This window comes from Rousettus aegyptiacus, unplaced genomic scaffold (genome assembly GCF_014176215.1).
Source record: "Rousettus aegyptiacus isolate mRouAeg1 unplaced genomic scaffold, mRouAeg1.p scaffold_m13_p_7, whole genome shotgun sequence".
NCBI classification, from domain to species: Eukaryota; Metazoa; Chordata; class Mammalia; order Chiroptera; family Pteropodidae; genus Rousettus; species Rousettus aegyptiacus.
The window spans coordinates 98112087-98132231 of NW_023416310.1; the positions used below are offsets into that span (position 1 = coordinate 98112087).

The window sequence follows — 20145 nt, forward strand, 5'->3', positions numbered from 1 at the left end:
TAAATTTGTTATTAATCATTTAAAATTGAGACTTGACAGAAAAAATCTTAACTGCTGACTCCTCTTTAAAAATAATGAAAAGACCTAACAATAATGGGCTGGAATGGAGTCACAGCTGCCGCATCTAGAAATAATACATGATAATGCACATAATGTCATTACCATGCCTGAAAGCGGCTACTGTATTTGCCATTACCGAATCTGCCTGGCCCTTTTTGTGAGCAAGGGTAGGAATGCGCCTAGGTGACAATCTGCGCAAATAATCACATCTGGAGAAACATCTTTTTATTTAGGACATACCACCAATGCCAAGTTTGGTCTGGGCACTGTCTATCTAAGCCCACTCCCCTTGAGGTCTTTTCTAGTAAGAGAAATGAAACTACAGATGAGAGAGAAAAAGAATGCTTTTGATGGCAAACTCAGCCACATGTGATTTATACAAATCGTCACTTTTATCAGGATCTACTAGATTCTCCAGGTGATTTTTTCCCTAGGCTTTAAGATCATTTATATAAATACTCTTGGTAGGTGTGATCAGCTCCATGTTACCATCTGTTTCAGCCGATGTGTGAAAGCATTGTCGCTTTTCAAGCATTTCAAAACTAAATGGAGAACCAAAGACATTAAAAACAAAGTGCTGATAGGGAAGAATGGCAAACTTGAGGAAAGAATGCCAAACCTTTAGAAATCTGCTTTAAAGTTATTTTATACACCTTGGTCATCCATTAACTTTCTGGAGGTGACTCAATCCATTCTGCTTATTTGTACAGCTAGCAATCACTAGCAGATTTCATGACTGGATTAAAGCTGAGGACACAGCCTTCACATAATATGAATTCACAACTGGCCCATCATGCTAATATTTAGATGAAGCAACTCTCACTGGCAAACCAATCCACATGGTTGAGAATAAGCACAAATGCTATAACTAACTTGTGTACCAGTTAGGATCTCGTGTTAGTAACCAGGCTTTACTGATGTTGGTTACCTACTTTGAGTATCAGGAATTATTTATATGAGAGTCAAAGCACTGGTCACAGTATATTTTAAAGTTGGTTACAGACAACACAGAAACTCCATTCCTGTGACCTCTATTCTTTCACTCAGGCTCCCTTGCTTTATTCCCCATTATCTGTGGCCACTGCCATCTGGCAAGCCATTTAGAGAGAGGTAAATATAAATCTTCAGAGTATGCCCATAAGCATTTTCTACTTGGAAACCTAGAGAGGCAACCTCTTCCACTGAAACAGCATTTACACTGCTTAGAAATCCCCATGAGTGGCAAGGAGCATTAGGCCACACAAACAGGATCAGTTCCCCTCACAGGAGGCAGGCAACACATTAGGCACTTAACAAAGCAACCATTCTTCTATGTGCTTCAGTCTTTCCAGTGTCCCAGATGCTTAGTCTAATCACCAGTCTTCTAATATGCCATTAAAAATGAGAGTCAAATACTTAGCATTAAGATGGCGTGCAGGTAGGTAGCTGTTATACTTTTAGGCTCATAGTGATTCCAGGACTGCCAGGTGTTGCCAATGGCCCTTTCTCAAGGAGGATGTAGACTGAACGGTGTGGTTGCTACCCATCCTCCATTTGCCAGTCATGGAGGACACTGCATTTTTAATGAAGGGCAAGAGGATAGTAATATGTGGTGACCTGAGAAAATGTCACCTGAAGTGTAAATTTCTCCAAGCTTCATCACTGTTTTGTCTCCAAGACTTTTACCCCAAATCCTAAAAACAAAACTAACAAATAAACCTCATCTCCACTCTAATCAAAATCCAGTTTAGTGGTACCTTAAATATTGCTGGTCATACTTTACCTGAGGACAGAGGGCTTCAAGCTGGCTTGCAGACATTCGAACAAGCTTTACACCTTCTTCATTGTTTGAGATGGAACAGGCCAAGTTGGCGACCTAGGAGGAAGAACATCATAAAAAGATTTTTCAAGATTTTTCTCTGACTGCAATCAAAAACAAACATAAAGCTACCCCGCCCCTGACTCTCACAGAATAAATGACAAGAGGACCAATGGTGTTTTACTTTTCACAGATTGATTACTTGCTTGTAAGGACAAATTTTTTTAGCTTTTGCTAAGGAAATTATAGGACTCATAACACAGGTCATATTGTAAGTTGGTGGCAGAACCCTGAAAATTCCCAGGGCCTGTAACTCACAGGCTTTATTTACATAGGCTCTAACATGCCTGAACAGTAAACTCAGAAAGAGGTTCTCCTGGTGAGGGCAATAATGTGAGAAAAGCTAAGGAAGCAAGGGCATCAGTAAAGAACCATTGGTATCCTCAAATAAAAACATACTTTGCAGCTGTTCTTGAAGGAAGAAAATAGAAATTCTAAGTTGCTATCTCCTTTTGACAGGTGAATAGATGTTTACCTTAAACCAAGATGAATTTTATTTGAACACGGCTATTTTTCAAATAAAAAAACAGCATTAAGACAAAATCAAAATGGATACAAAGCCATCCTTATCAGAAATTGAAAAAGAAATAGGGATGATGTCCCATCATTAAGAATAAAACTGTCCTTCAACTGGGCTCTCAAAACCACTGAGAGCTGGACCCTTTTCTGAACAATGCTGCTTCATTTGAACTAAAATCTTTACTTTCCCATGCAACTATCTTAATGACACTGCTCGTGCAGCCAGAAATAATCTTTCTAAGTTGTGTCATACTTCCTCTATCGAAGTTCTGGCTATGTTGAGAATGTTGCTCGGTAGTGACTGCCAGGGCTGTGTGATCACTTGCCCAAGTTTCTAAATGAATAGGCTTGCCAATTCTATCAGCAATGTTATACACCAACTGAATACGTGGTTCTGAGACACATCTTTCCCCCAGTTGCAAACAGTTATGAATGATAGAGGTGTAGGCAGTGGAATATCAGAGGCACTTACCAGGAACTTAAATGCCAGAGGAAACAAGGACAATGGCAATAACCTTTGATTTTCACTCCTCCACCCAACTTAAGCACATAAAGACACAAGAAAAGTATATACTATTGTGGTTGTTTGCTGAATTACAGTTAGGGGTTATCGGCTTTCTGTAAGACTGCTAACTATTAGAATCCTGCAATGTCTAAACAAGGAGAAAGAAGAACATACTTTTTAAAAATAAAATTTTAAGACAATTTAAAATTAATCAGAACTTTAAAGTTTAGGGGCCTTCAAAATCACATAAAGAAGTAACATTTATACTCTCTGAAGATTACAACTCTACTTTCTGGTATCAACTGGACCTGAGCCAAGAGGCATTTTTCTCTTCATGATGACAATCTGTAGAGCTGACTGTAGATTTCTATTTGTTTAAAAATCACTGCAAAATATGACCTAAGCTAAATTTTATAGAACATAAAACTTAAAAAAAAAATTATCCCCCAAATGAACATTTAATAATGCTACAATGAAGTAGAAAGCTTAAATTAGATGTGTTCATGAATCCACAATTCTCTATTGCTTCATTGCCTTAAGAAGGAATTTTAAAAAACAAATATAATATGTGCGGTTGATCACTGAATCAGTAGTTCAGGACTAACAGAGATCCCTGGTGAGGTGGGGGTACCCATTACCCTGTCCCGCTCCTTCCATTTAGGAGACCAGCCAAATGTTAGATTCAGGAAGATCTGTCACTCTGTTTCTGCCATCCACTCTCTAGTCACTACTACTATAATTTTATTTCAATTTATATTCTCCCAATTTTATGAATTTGTAAAACCCAGAAAAAAATATTTAAATTAAGAAGTGAAAGACTGTATAAAGTATTATCTACTACAGATCAGACATATGAAAGTGGTATGTGGCTGAGGCTAAAATGGCTGGCTTCTGTAAACCATCTTCCCTGTTTCCTGATGTAAATCCTGACAAAACAAAGGTTATGGAAGATCAGTTCTTTATTTTAAAACATTGCTTGAAAACATTTTTGATGTACTAGCAAAGCAGTGATGTTCTACAAGAACACCCTGCCTGACCTGGGAGGAGGTAGAAGGCACCTGTCATAGTCTTCTCCACATGAATGAGCTTCAATTTACCCTCCAGGGACAAGGCTACTCACTTCTAACAATGACGAATGTGCAAATGCAGCACCTTAACCTTAGCTCTCTGAGTAGCTATCCTCATATACTAGTGTTAGAATCAACTATGGTGAAAGCTGCGGGTTAGGGGAAGGGCTTCCTAAATGCCTCTTTCTGGAGCTCTAGGAATCTGAGATGACAATTAATACTGAGTCTGAAGAAGATTCTGAAATTCTAATTAAAAACAACTTCCAGAGAACCTGATGGAGCTGGGACTGCAGATCAATGAACAGTATCTCTTGGAATAAATTATTACATCTTTGCTACCACAGTAACTTGTTATTACAATGTCTCTGATTACTGCTAATCCAAAACGTGGTCTAAGACTAACATTATGACTACTAGCTTTGAAATCATGATGGTCTCTTCTGCACTGCTTCTGCCTATCCTGTGTAAGTTTGTACCTTATTAAAGAGCAACACATTTCAGAAAACTTACAACTCCCTGATTAAAAAAAAAAAAAAAGTTCTGAGCATTTAAAGGAGTAGCCAAGTAACAATCTGTGCTGTGGAGAAGATTGTCACAGCCAGGCTGCATCAGATCAACAAATATGACATCTATACATGACAACAAAGACAACTTTGCAGACATTTAGTAAAGTTCTACCTTTACTCCACACTAGATTTTCTTTACTTCAATAAAATTTATGAAACAAAGGTTTGTAGTAGAAAAATATCCCATTATGTCTATTATTCCTCTATTATACATGTGCTGATGACTCTAAATAAAGTTCAAACTGGTTTAAGTCACACAAAAATTGTTCCAAATGCCTTTGGAAACTGCTTCTGCTTTTATATTTGGCTGAGGTGCTCCACTGCCCCCTACTCTTGAACCTCCGCAGGAAGACAAGAAAAGGTTTTTGTTCTCAATAACAAATTAACAACCTGCTCTCATAAAAACTTATACCTGCTTCATGGGAATGAAACAAGTGAGAAGAACTGTGAAAAAGGGAGCTTTCAAAGTGACAACACAACCTAAGTAGCAGACTATAAGGCTGAAGATCAAAACCTACACAATTTGCCATGTGGCCTTGGGTCAAACTACCACCTGAGTTTTCTTCCTTAAAAATGACTGAGTCTGAACTCTTAGAAAGTCCAAAATAGCAGTAACTCAACTTTTCCAAACTTGTCATTTATCAGGTAAAAAGTCCCAACTGCATGTCATATAAATTTCAAAAGCTCTCAAGAAATTTCTAATAATTACTCCCAAACCCATAGAAATGAGGATGAAACAGAAGTTAAGCCTCCATCTTTCTAATTTCTAGGAAGGGTGTTTGGCTATCAGGAGGAACAAGATATCTTACCAAAAAATGAAGTATGCATGGGTGATAGAAAAGTTCCACACTGAATTGTGGTAATGGCTGCATAGTTCTGTAAATTTAGTAAAAATCACTAAATTGTATACTTAAAGTGGATAAATTTTGTTATGCTAATTATACCTCAATAATGCTGCGTTGCTGTTTTTTAAAGAAATGGGGCTAAGTAGGTAATAAAGGAAATTATCAGAGGCTAGAAATGATAAAGCAGAGATTCAGAGAAGTAAGCAAGCACTGAAAAAGTGTTTAGTTGGGGATGGGGATGGGGATGGGGATGGGGGTAGGAGAATGGAGTGTGTACCGTTTTGTGATCAGAATGTGGGTTTTTAATAGGCCAATGTCCTGACTTTCACCTCAAATCGAAAGCTCTGCACAGAACTGGGACAGCCAAAGGCAACATCCTTAGTGACAGAGTGAATTAAAAATAAAGTTTCCATGAAGAGGAAAATAGTAGGATACTTGCCAGTGTAAGCTCTAAGTATTTACTCAAGAAGGAGGAAAAAAGAAAAGTCTGCCCTTCCCCAAATTATAACCAAAAGCTGGCCCTCCACAGGGGTTTCAATACAGAAATTACATTATTTATATTGTTCCCCAAACTTTTAGGTTTAGGAAATCATGTGGTAGTGGTATCCCTAAGCAACTGGCAGAGGGCAAACAAACACAAATGGAAATTTTCTCTGATGGAAGGTAATCTTATCCCTGGTCTCAAAGACTTCCCATATGCAAAATGCCAGAATGTGAGAACTCACAATAAAAAAATGCAGGAAGTACACAAGGAAATAATTCATTGTGAGCAAGAGTAAGCAAAGGAACTGAGTAATCAGATCCATAATGACTGTAGATACTTAAATAATCAAAAATTAAATATTAAAAAAATGTTAATAGAAATAAAAGAAAGCATATAAAGTATAGATAAGGAAAAACAATCAAAAATGACTTGGCAGATTTGAGAAAGATCAAAATAAGAACTTCAAGAGAAAAGGAGGAACTTCTCCCCCTTCTAGAAATTTAAAATAATCTTGACTAAACATTGCTGAAAATTACTAACCTGTAAAGTCAAACTGAAGAAATTGTTTAGAAAAAACAAGAAATTTTTATGCTATAGAAATGAAAAAAATTGAGACATGTAAGAAAGATTTAGAAGGCCTACTATTCAACTATGAAAAATTTCAAAAGACAGAGAGAATGAAATAGGTGCCAATACTGAAAGAGTTAATGGCTAAAAAATTTTCAGGGTCAATAAAAAAATAAAATTTAGATTTGGGACGACAAATTCTAAGCAGGGTAAATAAAAGAAATCCATATTCCAATACACTGAAGTTAAGTTTTAGAACAATTAAGATTTTAAAAACGACCGGAAAGAAAGTACAAGTTACCTATAAAGAAAGCTCAGTAAGACTGACTGCTGACTTCTCAACAGCAAAGATGAAAATCAGAGACAGAGAAATACTATTTTAAATGAAAAGGGGAGGGGAGCAGGGGGATTATCCATCCCAGGGCTATACATAAAATGAAAATTTTTTTAAAGAATTAGAGCACAATAAATACATTAAGAAAAATCCAAAACAAAACTAAAACAGTAACAACCCAAGAGTATTTACTTCAGACAGATCTTCCCTCCTCTGACTAAAGGAGTTTCTAATGAATGAATATGCTTCAGAAAGAAAGGAAGCAATCCCAGAAGAAAGGTTTAATATGCAAGAAGTGGGAAGCAATGACAATATGGTACCAGATAACATTTATGCAAAGTTAAAAAAAATGAACAAAGCAATACCAACAGTGTCTAATTCATGGGGCTAAAAATTAAAGAGAACCAAAATATTGGACAATATTTAAGTTGGAGTTGACTGAAGTCAAAACATTCTAAGATCCTTATATAGTTTCAGAAAAAGAAAAACATACTGATTTAACCTTAATCTGAATTTAAACATGCATGCGTAAATACCCAGAGTTACTAACTAATAAAACAGAGGCGGGGGGGGGGGGGGTATGATTTAAGGAAGGAGGTGGGAAGACTCACTCAATCCAAAAGAGGAAGGAGAGAGAGAGAGATAGAAGCAGAGGGTTAAGGAGAAAACAAAATGCAATGATAAAAATAAATTTGCATGTCATAACGATAATGAATGTGTACGTACTAAACTCTAATTTAAAAGCCCCTGCTAAACTGAGTAATAACTGAACATATACTCTTTACAGGATACCTCTAAAACATAAAGAAACAAAGGTTGAACATTATTTTTTTTTAAAAAAAAAAAAAAAAAAAGGAGAAAGCTATACTGGGATAATCAGGAGAAAGCACAGGACTCAGCCTTGTCCTCCTAATATTGTCATTGGGATTCTGAAGGTTACAGACTGGATAGGACCCTCATCAGATCATAGCTGTCCGGATCTCAATTCAGTAGCAACTGAATGTTATGACCTTGCCTTTTCAGAAAGAATTTACAACAACAACAACAACAAAAAAACCATGGAATGTGTCATATATTAAAATGTTGAAAACCCTATTTATAGTTTATAATTGTCCATTACTCTTTTTCTAGGTTCTGATTTTCTAATCTACCTTATTTTATGTTTTTGTTCAAAAAAAGCCATGTCATATCTAATTTTAGGAAGAGGCAGGATATAAATATAAGCATCTCTAACTACAGGGTTACAAATAGTGAATTTACTAAAACGTCATAAACTATTTTAAGCTTGGCTATTTGATATATTTTAAAAGGTTTTCATTTGTAGATCACCACTCAGATGATGATCTACAAATCTACTGTAATCATTTCCACTTACACATGGTATCATATGAACCACTTTAAAAGTTCCCTATTTCTATCTATTTGAATAATCAGTAAAGCTAGAAACGGTGCCAGTGCCTAATATGCAAGAAGTGGGAAGCAATGAAAAAATATGGTACCAGATAAAATTTATGCAACATTAGTCTATCAGCTCTACGATGAGAAAATAGGACTACACTGTTCTCTGGAGCAGGACTGAGGCTGGGCATAGCGCTTCCTTAATCAATTCCTAGCAATGTTGTAAGAGAAAAGAACATTGATGCTCCTTGAAAACAAGCTTCGTCCACTGCCTTCACTTGACCATCCCAAAATTTGACAAGGTGGTTAAGATAAAAATGCTTTTTAGGGAGTAAGGTTTTAAAATAGTACATGCAAGACTTTTGTCTCACAAAGCCCCATTAATCTTAACTCACAGACCTTTGCAAATGTGAGAAGACCAAACTCAATATGCTTAGAAAACTCTTCTAAAATTCAAGGTCAATATTCTCCCCAAGAATATGTGACTGCTTTCATGCAAACATCCTACAGTCCTAAAAAGTTTAAGCTTCATTTAATTTGCTATTTGCAAGAATTTCAGCCTACAGTACCATACAAAGGCACTGAGAAAATACCCAGATGTCACAGGTAGAGTGTATAAAAGGTCAGTGTTTAATTCAAATGTTCCTTACAGAGCCTTCTTCAAGGCCATTTTATTGCACATTATCAGCATACCACAGAATAAAAGTTAAAATGTAGATCATTCAATTTGCAGTTAAAATACATATTTCTGGCCAATAATGCCATACCCTATGAGGTCCTGGCTAATGGGAAATACTGCAGCGGGGGTGGGGGGCAGCATGGCAAAAAGGGCACAACAGTAGGCAGTAATAATCCAGCTCAAAAGCATACCAGTTACATTTACTTTTTGGTCCCTAATTTACAAGGCAATGGATAAGATACTATCTTATTGTAGCAAGTTTGTTATAATAAGAGGCCCATTTTAATATAATGTCTGGGGCTGAGGGAAAAGGGATACTGAATGATGTATAGTTTTTCATAGGCAAGATTTCATTAAAGCCATCTTCCCTATTTCACTCTCAATTCGTGAAACCAAAAAAGGACTCAGAAAAGAGCAAAATTAAAGGAAAAACTGATTGCTCTTTAGCTGTTAAGCTGCTCACAGCCAAAGGAGGTGGGCAAAGAATGAAGTAATTAAAGAGGACAAAAAGGTGTTGCATTACTGACAAAAAGGTTAATATATCGGACGGAAAATAAAAATTTCATCTCAATATGCTTTAAACTGTAGAGCAACATAAAGAAATCATAAACTTGCTAAGAGTCAAGTATAAAAGGTGTTATTTCCTGAAGCACAGCCATGCCCTTTTTTTAAACAGGTGAAAGCAGAGCCCTCAATGCTATCTATACTACAGAAGAAACTAGTTAAGAGAAGTGTCGCCCAGCTCACCAACAGTGACCTTCAACTCCTGCTCCCCTACTCACTGGCCTTGGGGACGCACAACTTCTAAGCTCCCTTCAAGTAACAAAAGGGGCTTCAATGCCTTCAATGTATGAGGAGGTACTGGACTCTACTGATAACTGTGGTGTGAGGCAGTCAGAGATCCTAGTCAGACAGAGAAAATACGAGCAACCTCACAGAAAACACTGTTGTTACCTTTTTCAAGTAAAATCACAAGTCATTTAATAAGACACTATAAAAGGTTTCCATTTCTAAGTGGATGTTATCCCTACTACTACTCAGAAATTATTAATTTATTTGAAGCAATGTTACCTGACACCCAAAATTAAAGCATAACTTTTTAATACTATTTTATCTAGTTTGAGGGGAAAGAATTTCTTTAAAGCAATAAATAAGACTTTCAGAAATCAAGTTAGCAAGTACTAATACATCTGCTCCAATTTTATTTTGGTCACATGTTAACAAGCTACTTAAATAACAGCTTTTGCAGCTTCCATTTCAAATGCTGATAAAAATGAATAATTTTTTTTCACATATCATCTCACAATCAATTATATACATCATACAAAATATACACAGTATATAAATTTATTTTGATTCTCTCTCTAGTAGAAAGTAATCTTCATGTGGGTAGAGATTTTTGTTTAATTCACTGCTATATCCTTAGTGCCCAGAACAGTGACTGGGACATATTAAGAACTCTATAAATACTGCTTATAAAAATCTATTATAATTTTTTTCTCTCTGAACTACAGAAAGTTTGATACAAATTTTTAAAGCTCTGTTCTAGCAAAAAAAAAAAAAAAAAAAAAATACTGCTCAAGTCAATGTCACCTAATCTTAAAGTCTCCAAAATTTCCCATCTCTACATCCCAAGAGATTCAATTCATCCCTTCATGTACACATATACGGAATGGTGCTCTTTTGTATAAACATTAGAAATACTAAGACAAAGCTCACTAACAATGATGTTCTATCATAATGTAGAGTTTTGCATTTTTCAAAGTATAGTCCTCAGACCACTGAATCAGAATCTTTGGGGATAGCAGCCAAGCAGCCTGAATGTTGAGCACCTGTGTAGCTAATACCCATTACCTTTGAGAACCAGTAGTTATTGAGCACCTGCATTCTAGGCACTGTTCTAGGCCCATATTCTCAAAGAACTTACATTTCATTAAAGTATAGGGTAGAGCACAGAAAATAAGAAAAATGAAACAAATCAAGTAATTACAGACAGAGAAAAGTATTACATAAAAGAGATGTAAAGAGATGACAGCATGAAATAATGGTGGAGGGTGTGATGGAGGGGATGAGGGATCAAGGAAAGCCTCTCCGCAGAGATAACATTTGGGCAAAGACCTGTATGATAAGTAGGCACAGCATTCCAGGGAGAGGGCCCAGGGAGTGCAGAGGACATGAGGTGGTAACATGTGGGAGTTAAGGTCAAAGAGAAAGTAGTCGAGAATGGGAGGCTAGAAGGTAAGAGAGGTACAGGACAAGATGTAGTTGGAAAGGCAGGCAGGATACTTTATAAACCATGGTTAAAAATCCGGATTCGAGGGTTTTATTCCAAGTGTGCCTAAAAGCCACTGGGGAGGTGGGAGTGAAGGTGGGGAGAGAGATATTGATGGTCTTGAAGCAAAAGAATGACATAATCTAAAGGGATTGTGTTGGCTGCTTTGGGGAAAAAAAAGACTAGAGAGAGACAAAAGTGAAAGCAAAAGAATCGGCGGGGACTATGGAAATAAAAGTAGAATGACATGGGGACTTGTAAAATTAATTCTGAACATGAAGAAAAGGGGGGAAAAAGAATGATAGATGACTCCTAGGTTTTTGGATTGAGCAAAACCTAGGTGGGACAGTGGCACATAAAAAAGAATGGTTATCAGACCATTATGTTTAATAGTAAAAAGACTAAAACAACCTAAATAACCTACATGGTTAATGGTAGAGAACTGGTTAAATATATGTACTAGTAATCAATATAAATGCTATAAATGAGTAGTTCATAACATGATAAAATGGGCACAGTATGAGCAGGCATGGAAATACATTACATCATAACACGGTAGGATATCATTTGTCTCAAAAAACAAATCAGCATGATATCCATTTTGTATATTATTAAAAAACCAACCCACGTATAGATAAAAATAAGTGTGACTCTACTCCAAAATGTTACTTCTTTTCTTTGTGAATTTTTTTATTTTCCAAATTTTCTAAAATAAACTTGTATTTTTTTTATAATTTTTTTAAAAAAGTTCTATTATTAAATGGTAGCATCCCAAAACTGCACCTAATCTAAATGGGCACTTTTATCTTTTCTCCCCAAGCACCTTGCTGCTTAGGGATGTTTTCAGAGGCTCTTATAATATCTCAAATAAAGAAGTTGGGGGGAGGGCAACAAAAAATAGGACAGTGAGTACGAGGAAGAAGACAAAGAAATTACTGGACAGCACCCTGACAGAAGCTGCTCTGGGAAGCAGAAAAGCAGGTAGAATCTACAAAGAAGGTGCTAGAATATAGCACAGAAATAGCATATAGAAACTATACTTCTGTTAGTTACCCTAATTTTAGTGGGATAATCATGGAAGGTATTGAAAAGACCATAAGGGAGATAGTATAGACATGTTTTATCTAGATAACTTAGAGAACGAGATAAAAAGAAAGGGATTCTTAACTGGCTGAATGACCAACTATATACAAAGTATTGTTCAATCAAGAGAATGATTTCCAGTAGCATGCCAAAAGGTTCTATCCCATGCCTTAGACAACCTTTTTAAAACATCAGATTGGATCAAGAAGAAAAAATACACTTTAAAAAAAATGACACGAGTTTGGAAGGGCAGTCTACTAATAGCAATGCCAGCAGCAATCATGACAGGACAGAATAAATTGAATCTAAGAAGTTTTTACAGGATGAGTATCAAAATCACAGAGAGCCAAACAACCAATAATAGCCACACAGATGAGAATGGAGCACACAGGACTGAGCAGCAGCAGCACTGCAGGAGGAAAAACCCCAAGACTGACTACAAGTTCAGGGGGAATCGCAGTGAGGTCACTGCCCAAAAGGCTGAAGCCATTCTGGAACACACTGGTCGAAGCCTCCTTCCATAATGATGGAGGCCTCAGTTGCTATATCTCCACAGCCTGTCCCTGGAGGTGTTCGATAAGGGCTGGCACTTGAGTGGCCAGTGTTCGGAGAAGAGGCAGAATGAAGAGAGCCTTTGAAAGGCCCAAGGAAATCACCTAGACCAATGCCGTCCAATAGAAATACAATGTGAGCTACAACAGAATGTTTAAAATCTGGGGTAGCCACATTTCAAAAAGGTGAAATTAGTGAAAATATTTTATTTAATGCCAATATATTACATTTCAATATGTAATCAACAAAGTTAATGAGAATTCACATGTGTGTAGCATGTAAAAGATGGAAATGGGTAGTTCCAGAAAAGGAGACTGTGGCTCCCCTTTCCTTAGCCACAGAATCCACCATGGAATGTGCTGCCTATAGAGTGAGGGAGTTTCCCACTACGGGAGTCCAAGAAAAGATAAGTGACAATATAGGGATGTTACACAGGAAGAGATTTACACACCAGAGTGAAAATCAATGATTCTATGAGACAGAACCACACTCTGTGGTGTGAAGAGATGATCCATCCTCTGGAAAGGACAGAGGACCTGGCTTCCAAAGCAGAGAACCTCCAGGGAAAAGGAAAACTCAAATAATGCAAAGAGCACCAAATAAGAGAAGTGGTAAGTCATTGTCTAAATGGTCACAAACAGGATCTACACAAAGATGCAAGAAACAAACCTGTCCTATCTTACCTCCTCCCTGTAGTGTTTATGGCTAAATAGCAAGCTACCTGAAAACCGGACATTCTACATAATTTCAAGATGTGGAGATGTTGCATAAAAGAATGTTTGGTCTTTGGCCTGAATTCCTGGAACTTCTATCTAAATCCTTAAAGATTTCAGTATTGATAGGATGATCTTTGTTATTCATCCTTGGCGTTGACAATTTATGCTAATGAGGTAACTCCAGGTAGGCCACCAAATATGTTACACTAATGAATACATGAGGATGGGGCAGGCTATCATACCAACCAAGTGATGAGAGGACTGGGAACTTTAGGAGAGCACAAGGTTCAGGGAAGGAAGGGGGAATGGAGATTGAGTTCAATTAAATCATGATTCTATCAATTATGTCTACATAATGAAATGCCAATAAAAACTCTGGATACTGAAATTCAGTGGGGCTTCCTAGTTGGTGAACCATCAATGTGCTTGCTGGGAAGGTGAACCACTCTGATTTCATGGAGAGAGGGCAGGAAACTCTGTCTCTGAGACTGTTAAAAAGAAAACCACAGGTCCCAAATAATGTCACTCATGCTAAAAAGTCTACAATACGAAACCTAGATTTAGTTGCAGTTTCAACCTCTCCCAGAAACGTAATCTTAATCAACCATTCTGGAATTTTCTGGCCAATACCACCACCAATGAGGTAATCTGTCAAATGGGCCCTCTCCATCCCTACCCCACCCATCCAGAGAGAGAGAGAGAGACAGACAGACAGACAGACAGACAGAGACACACACACACACACATGGAAAGAAAGAAGTGGCAATCTGACTATGCTCTTCTACCCACAAATAATCCTTTCTTTTCTTTTTAGCTCCCTTGACCCACACTTTCTTCCTATTAAAAACTTCCATTCTATAGAACCACTGGAGTGCCCTTCTAAATGCTAGATGAGATGCTGCCCAACACATGAATCTCTTAATAAAGCCAATTAGGTCTTCAAATTTACTTGGTTGAATTGTTTTTAACAAGACCTTTCCACACTTCACTCTATGTCTCTTCATTTGGCTGGTCCTTTTTTTGTATCCTTTATAATAAAATGTGATCATAAATAGTATAGACTCTCCTGAGTTCTATGAGTTGTTCTAGCAAATTACTGAACCTGAAGTGGGCCATGGGAACCCCCAAATTTGCAACTGGCATTTGAAGTATAGTCCTGAAAGGGGTGTCAGGAGAACCCCTGAATTTACAGCCAGTTGGGTCAGAAGTGCAGGTGGGCTGGGGACCCCCTAACTTACAGCTGTGGTAGCTCCAGGTGGTTAGCAACAGAGTAATATTGCAATATTTAAGGAAAACATATCTGGCAGTATTCTCAGTGGCTGCAGAATCTGAGCCTCTCCTTTCCTGCCAGAGGCCTATCAACTCTAGCCCTACCCAACTTTCATATAGCATTCTCACTTCCCCTAAAAATTGGCAAATCACCCATAAAACCAAAGTTGGCCTATAGACATTTACTCTATTTAAGAGAGAACTAATGAAAAGAAAAGAAGTCAAGGGATTAACAAGGCAATAGCAATGAAGTACTTTATCTTTGCTTAAAACAAGTCTCTCACTTATTCAATGTTTCATTATTATACAAAAGTAGTGTGTGGAGGAAAAGCCTTGTCACTGAAGAATAAAGTTCTGCCTTGAGTCAGGCAGGAATTTGAGGCTTCTATAACACTTTAAGAACTCATTTCCTTTTCATGCACATATGCAATTATAGGTCCTAGTATCTCTATCACCATAAATGTAATTAACTGTTTGCAGAAAGGTACTACAAAGCCTTTGTTATGACTCAAGCAGTGAAAAGCCACTTAATACATATATCTATGTGTATAGGGGATAAGAGGGTGGAGGGCACAAAAAGGAGACAGAGGTGAGAAAGGGGTCAGAACTAAGTTATAGGGAACACCAAACTCTAAGCCCTTGGTTAGTGATGTTCAGAATGAAATAAAAATAAGCATGGACAAAGCTCCTGAAGCAAGGTCTCCAAGCCCACCAGATCCACCTAATGCTTCTCACTGGGCCTAAGGCTGTTTACCAGTAAACATAGCTCTCACTGTTGACAGGATGCAAGCCAGGTGACCTTAGGCCAAGTCACTTAACCTCTCTAAGCTATAGTTTCCTGAGAAATGCTGTTGTAGAAAATACACTGTATTTGCATATTACATGGTATACAGCGGGTACTCAGCAACTGTCTGCTCTGCTGGCTGGAGAGGCGGAGGATGACACGGCATGCCCAAAAGGCCCTGCAGCTCCAGTGCAGACAAGGGCTGCCCTATGAGGTGCAGCTGCCACACTGAGTCCTTTCCATGCCGTTACTGATACCTGATACCCAAGGCCTTAGACTAATAGTGTCCTTGCTTCTTGCTTCACAGGCATGCTTTCTAATATGTAGAGTACTTAAAGATGTTGGCTTCCTGAAGACAATCTTTGTACATATGGAGGTTACACTGCATGCTATCATGTAACTATTGTGAACAAGATTATGCTCAATGAAGATAGAAAATGAAAGTCTTCTAATTTTAATTCTAAATGCTGGAATCATTAACCTGAACAGCAGACTGACCTATGTATTCTGTACATAATTAATTCATAATGTTCAAAGAAAACTAGATGTAAAATTAGTATTGCATTTAATGTGATTACTGATGTTTTCCTTGGAATATTTTTATCGTATTAACCTGGTCCAATATCACTGTAAATGTACGAGACACACATTTTACATAGAAGACCCATTTTCTGTTCTTACATAATGACCAACTTGCCAAATGGTCTATGAAATATCTTTTCAAAGTATCAGATGTTTTACATTAAGGTTACGAAATCAAATAATATGAGTATGTTCACTATGTGTCAAATTTTTGAAATAAAGTAATAATGAATAAATTAAACAATAACATAATTTTAGTTATCGAAAGATAAAAATGAACCTAACACACCTGGAAATTAAATAGCAACTCACTCATCTTTCTTATCACCTTACAAATCAATCACACTTACAGATTTCTACTCTTCAAACATATCTAATTAGCAGCATGTTAGGGCTCAGTTCCTTCAATTTTAAAGCAAGATGATTGGGCTGAGTCTGTCTCAGGCAAAGCACTAAGCACTTCACATACATCATCTCAAAATAATACTGAGACAGATATTAATAGCATCCTTATTTTATAGACAAGAAAATGGGTTATTCAGAGGGGTTAAGTAATTTGCCAGGATACAAGCCCAGGCAGTGTGTGTGACTCCTGAGCTCCAGCTTCTACCCACTACTCCTTTCTGTAGTGTCTTGTGAGTTTTTGCATGTCATAATATATCTTTATTAGCATTAACATTGAGTGGAGATGTTAAGTTTCCAGGCTAAAGACTATCAATTTTTAATATGTACATAATTAATGTAAGCTGACCAAAATGGTAGTTTTACATAGATGTTAATAATGACTTTCATCTTATACATATTGTGTATTAGTTGAGCCCTTAACGTTTTTAGCTAATTAAATAATGTGACTAAAAATCACCACATTGCATAGTTACCTATAGTTAATCAAGCTGCTAATACACTTACCTCAATCAATTTGTTGGCATGTTCACGGAAAACTTGGGCATACTCTTTAACTTCTTTCTCATTTCCATTCTTTGCAGCTTCAATCAATACTAAGAGTGGAACGTTGGTTTCCAAGAATGAATCTGAGACGTGGTCCATGACGGCTTTGCGGAGCTAATAATTAAATTGTAAAAATTTGGTTTTATTTACACCAAGAGGCTACATTGCTTTTTTCTCTTGTACTTTTAAATCTAATGGAAGCTCAAGAGAGCCTGGCTACACTTACATGAGGACTCCTCATGTAATTCATGAAGTTATATAATCTGTAATATAGGAAACATACAATTATGGAGATAATGGTTTATATGACAGTTATAGCATTTCGGGGACAGAATATCAGTTTTCAAGATATCCTTTTTTCTTAGGAATTATAAAACTTATATCTTAAAGGAATAACACAAAACTAAACAGAAAGCAGCTCAGGGTTAAATTGGCACATAACCTTGGAATATATGTAATTAGCCTAACTAGCTAAATAAAAATGAGAAATGAGGAAATATGTATTTTCTGGCTTATCTGCACAGGGTTAGCAAGGTTAACACACTTAGAATCTTAAAACTGAAAAGTTATCTATATAACCATTTCTGATACTACTTCACTGAAAGGAAAATAAAGACACATTCCATCTTTAATTTTGCTGTATATCAGACATGAACTCTAAAATGTCTCTCCACTAAGTATGAAAATTATATTAGTACAACTTCTTTTTAAGCCTTAATACATTGTTTTATAATTCAATCCTACCTTTTTAATGATTAAAACTCAATTTGATTCCAAAATATTCATGGAATTAGTTAACATTAAATGAAGAAATTATTTCCTCTGTATTTACTAATGTGGAAAACTGAACACCCCAAATATCTCTATACCTACCACATTTATATTGGAAACACATCTCCATTAAGGATCTAAGAGCTTTAAGTGTGTAATCAGAGTGGGATAAGTCATTTTCACAGGTTCCCAAGTCATTTTAAGTGAATTCCCTTACTTATACATCCTTTTCACACTAGACCTAATTTATTCAGTCCATCCCAGTGGGACTTTATTAGGCCAAGTTCCCAAGAGATTTCATTAGCCATTTAGAAGCTTATTAGCAACAAAACAGAAACAGTTTTCTGTGAAAATCAATCCTTACCCTTAATAAAACATATAGGAGTTCCAGTATTGATTGGAATTTTAACTAAAACTACAAAACTGAAAACCTGGGAAAGCAATTGGCATTTTCTTCCAGTTTACCTGTCTACGCAAGTCCCTGGTCTTCTTGGTCATTTTATCTATTGCAGAATTAAGCGCATCGCTTCTTTCTTTACGTCCAGCCTGGAAAAAAAAAAAGGAAAGAGATGCACTTTTTAGTGATTCACCAGGAAATTAAATAATAGCTAATAGCTATTTACCTTCAAATCACCACTGAAAAAAGTCAATTTTGTTTTAGCTTACTGTTAGAGAATGGGGAAGTGGGGGGAATACTGTATGTGACATAACCTTACAATCCTAAGGCTCCACATCCTCTGATGATGAGAATTGAAGGAGTTTAACCAAAATATGAGAAAGCAAGAGACAAGACTGTCTCTTAAACTTCCACCTGAAAAATTAAACTTATATTTTAATTCAAAGTTCAGCATACACCTATTTTATTAGTGAACCAACTCCTCTTGAACTGTAAGCAAGAATGGGTTACAACTGATTTGCATGAACTCTTGAGATCTGAAGAATGTCAAAATGTGAAATATGGCACCTAGCACTAACACAATAAGAAAAAATTAATTTTAAAACTAAGATGTACCATGATGGGTCATAGTTAATAATGAATATTATGCAGCATGAATAAAAATACTTTGTAAGCTTACTTCAGCCATACACATATCTTTAAAGCAAGGCTAAGCTTAATGCAACTGTACTGCACACAAAAGGACCTTTTTAGCCACTCTGATAAATGTAAATCAGTCTTTATTCATCAGTCAGAGTTGAGTTGAGATTTACCCCAGAGAACATTCTAAGCAGAAAATAGATGGCAGTAGGAAAAAAAGGGACAAAGGAAGTTATCCCAGGTAGGGCTAGCCATGTGCTTGGAAATACCATCCTGGAAAAAGATATCCACTGGGTTAAACTGTGAAATATATTAAAAGTTTTTCCTTACAAAATGTCCGCCAACAAATGGGCTCTTTCTGTAAAACATGTAGTAATCACAGGAGAGATACGAAAGACAAAGGAATTTAACCCTGTGTTCTAGCTTTGGGTGCTCTCAAGACATTCTGGTATGGATATATCATTAGTACTTAAGCAGCACAGCAAATGACTGGACAGGGATGGGGAGACGTGGTTATGTGTTTCCTAGTTTGTTACTCACTTTCTTGCTTATACCCCATCTGATAAGTGGGAACAATGACATATGTCCCTCTGCCCCCATTTATATGGACTGAAAAGGAATATTGAGGGATATAGGTTATTTAGCAGACAACAGAAAGGAGATAAAGGGGACACGTGCATTTTAAGAGTTGAAATACAGATCAATAGTTGATATGGTCACTATCAGTTCTGGTCAGGGTCACATTCCTTACCTCTTCCCCCAATATTTCTGTACTACTAAGATTAATGGGTAAAAAAAAAAGTCTCAAGAAAACTGATTCAGGTATGAGAATTTCTATCTGCAGAAATAAACTGATTTATTCACAGCCATCAGTCAGAAAAGAAAGTGACAAGTATAATTAGTTACTGACAATATCAAAGATCAAAACAGCAGTATCTAAGGCAAAGGTGGCTAAAACTGAATTAAAAAAAAAAATCAAACTGACCTCATAATTAATATTTAATCAAGAACGCCTCAGCACATTCTTTAGACGCTCAAGGACTCCAAGAAAATTTCTCTAAATAAACCTAGTAAAGTTGGTCAGTGCTCCTTACCATTTTTTGAGGGTATTTCTAATAGATTATTTATTCTAGAAAACATCTGTTATTTGAAACCCAAAGCCTGGGCTCAGTTACCTTATAAGAACCCAATCCTCTGTAACCTAAAACGACCAGGAATTTCCTCAATTTGGGTGGAAGAATTTACTTTGA

General features: G+C 36.6%; 1 protein-coding gene across 4 annotated transcripts in view; it reads right to left on the reverse strand.

The window, feature by feature from the left end:
- The window catches only part of CTNNA1 (catenin alpha 1), a 187005-nt gene that overhangs the window by 25546 nt on the left and 141314 nt on the right, over positions 1-20145 (reverse strand). For all 4 annotated transcript variants that reach the window (XM_016160595.2, XM_016160596.2, XM_016160598.2 and 1 more), the window contains exons 8-10: positions 18325-18405; positions 17050-17202; positions 1823-1915 (exon numbers count right to left, since the gene is read on the reverse strand). In XM_016160595.2, the coding sequence (XP_016016081.2) occupies positions 1823-1915; positions 17050-17202; positions 18325-18405 (327 nt within the window). The remainder of the gene's footprint in view (positions 1-1822; positions 1916-17049; positions 17203-18324; positions 18406-20145) is intronic.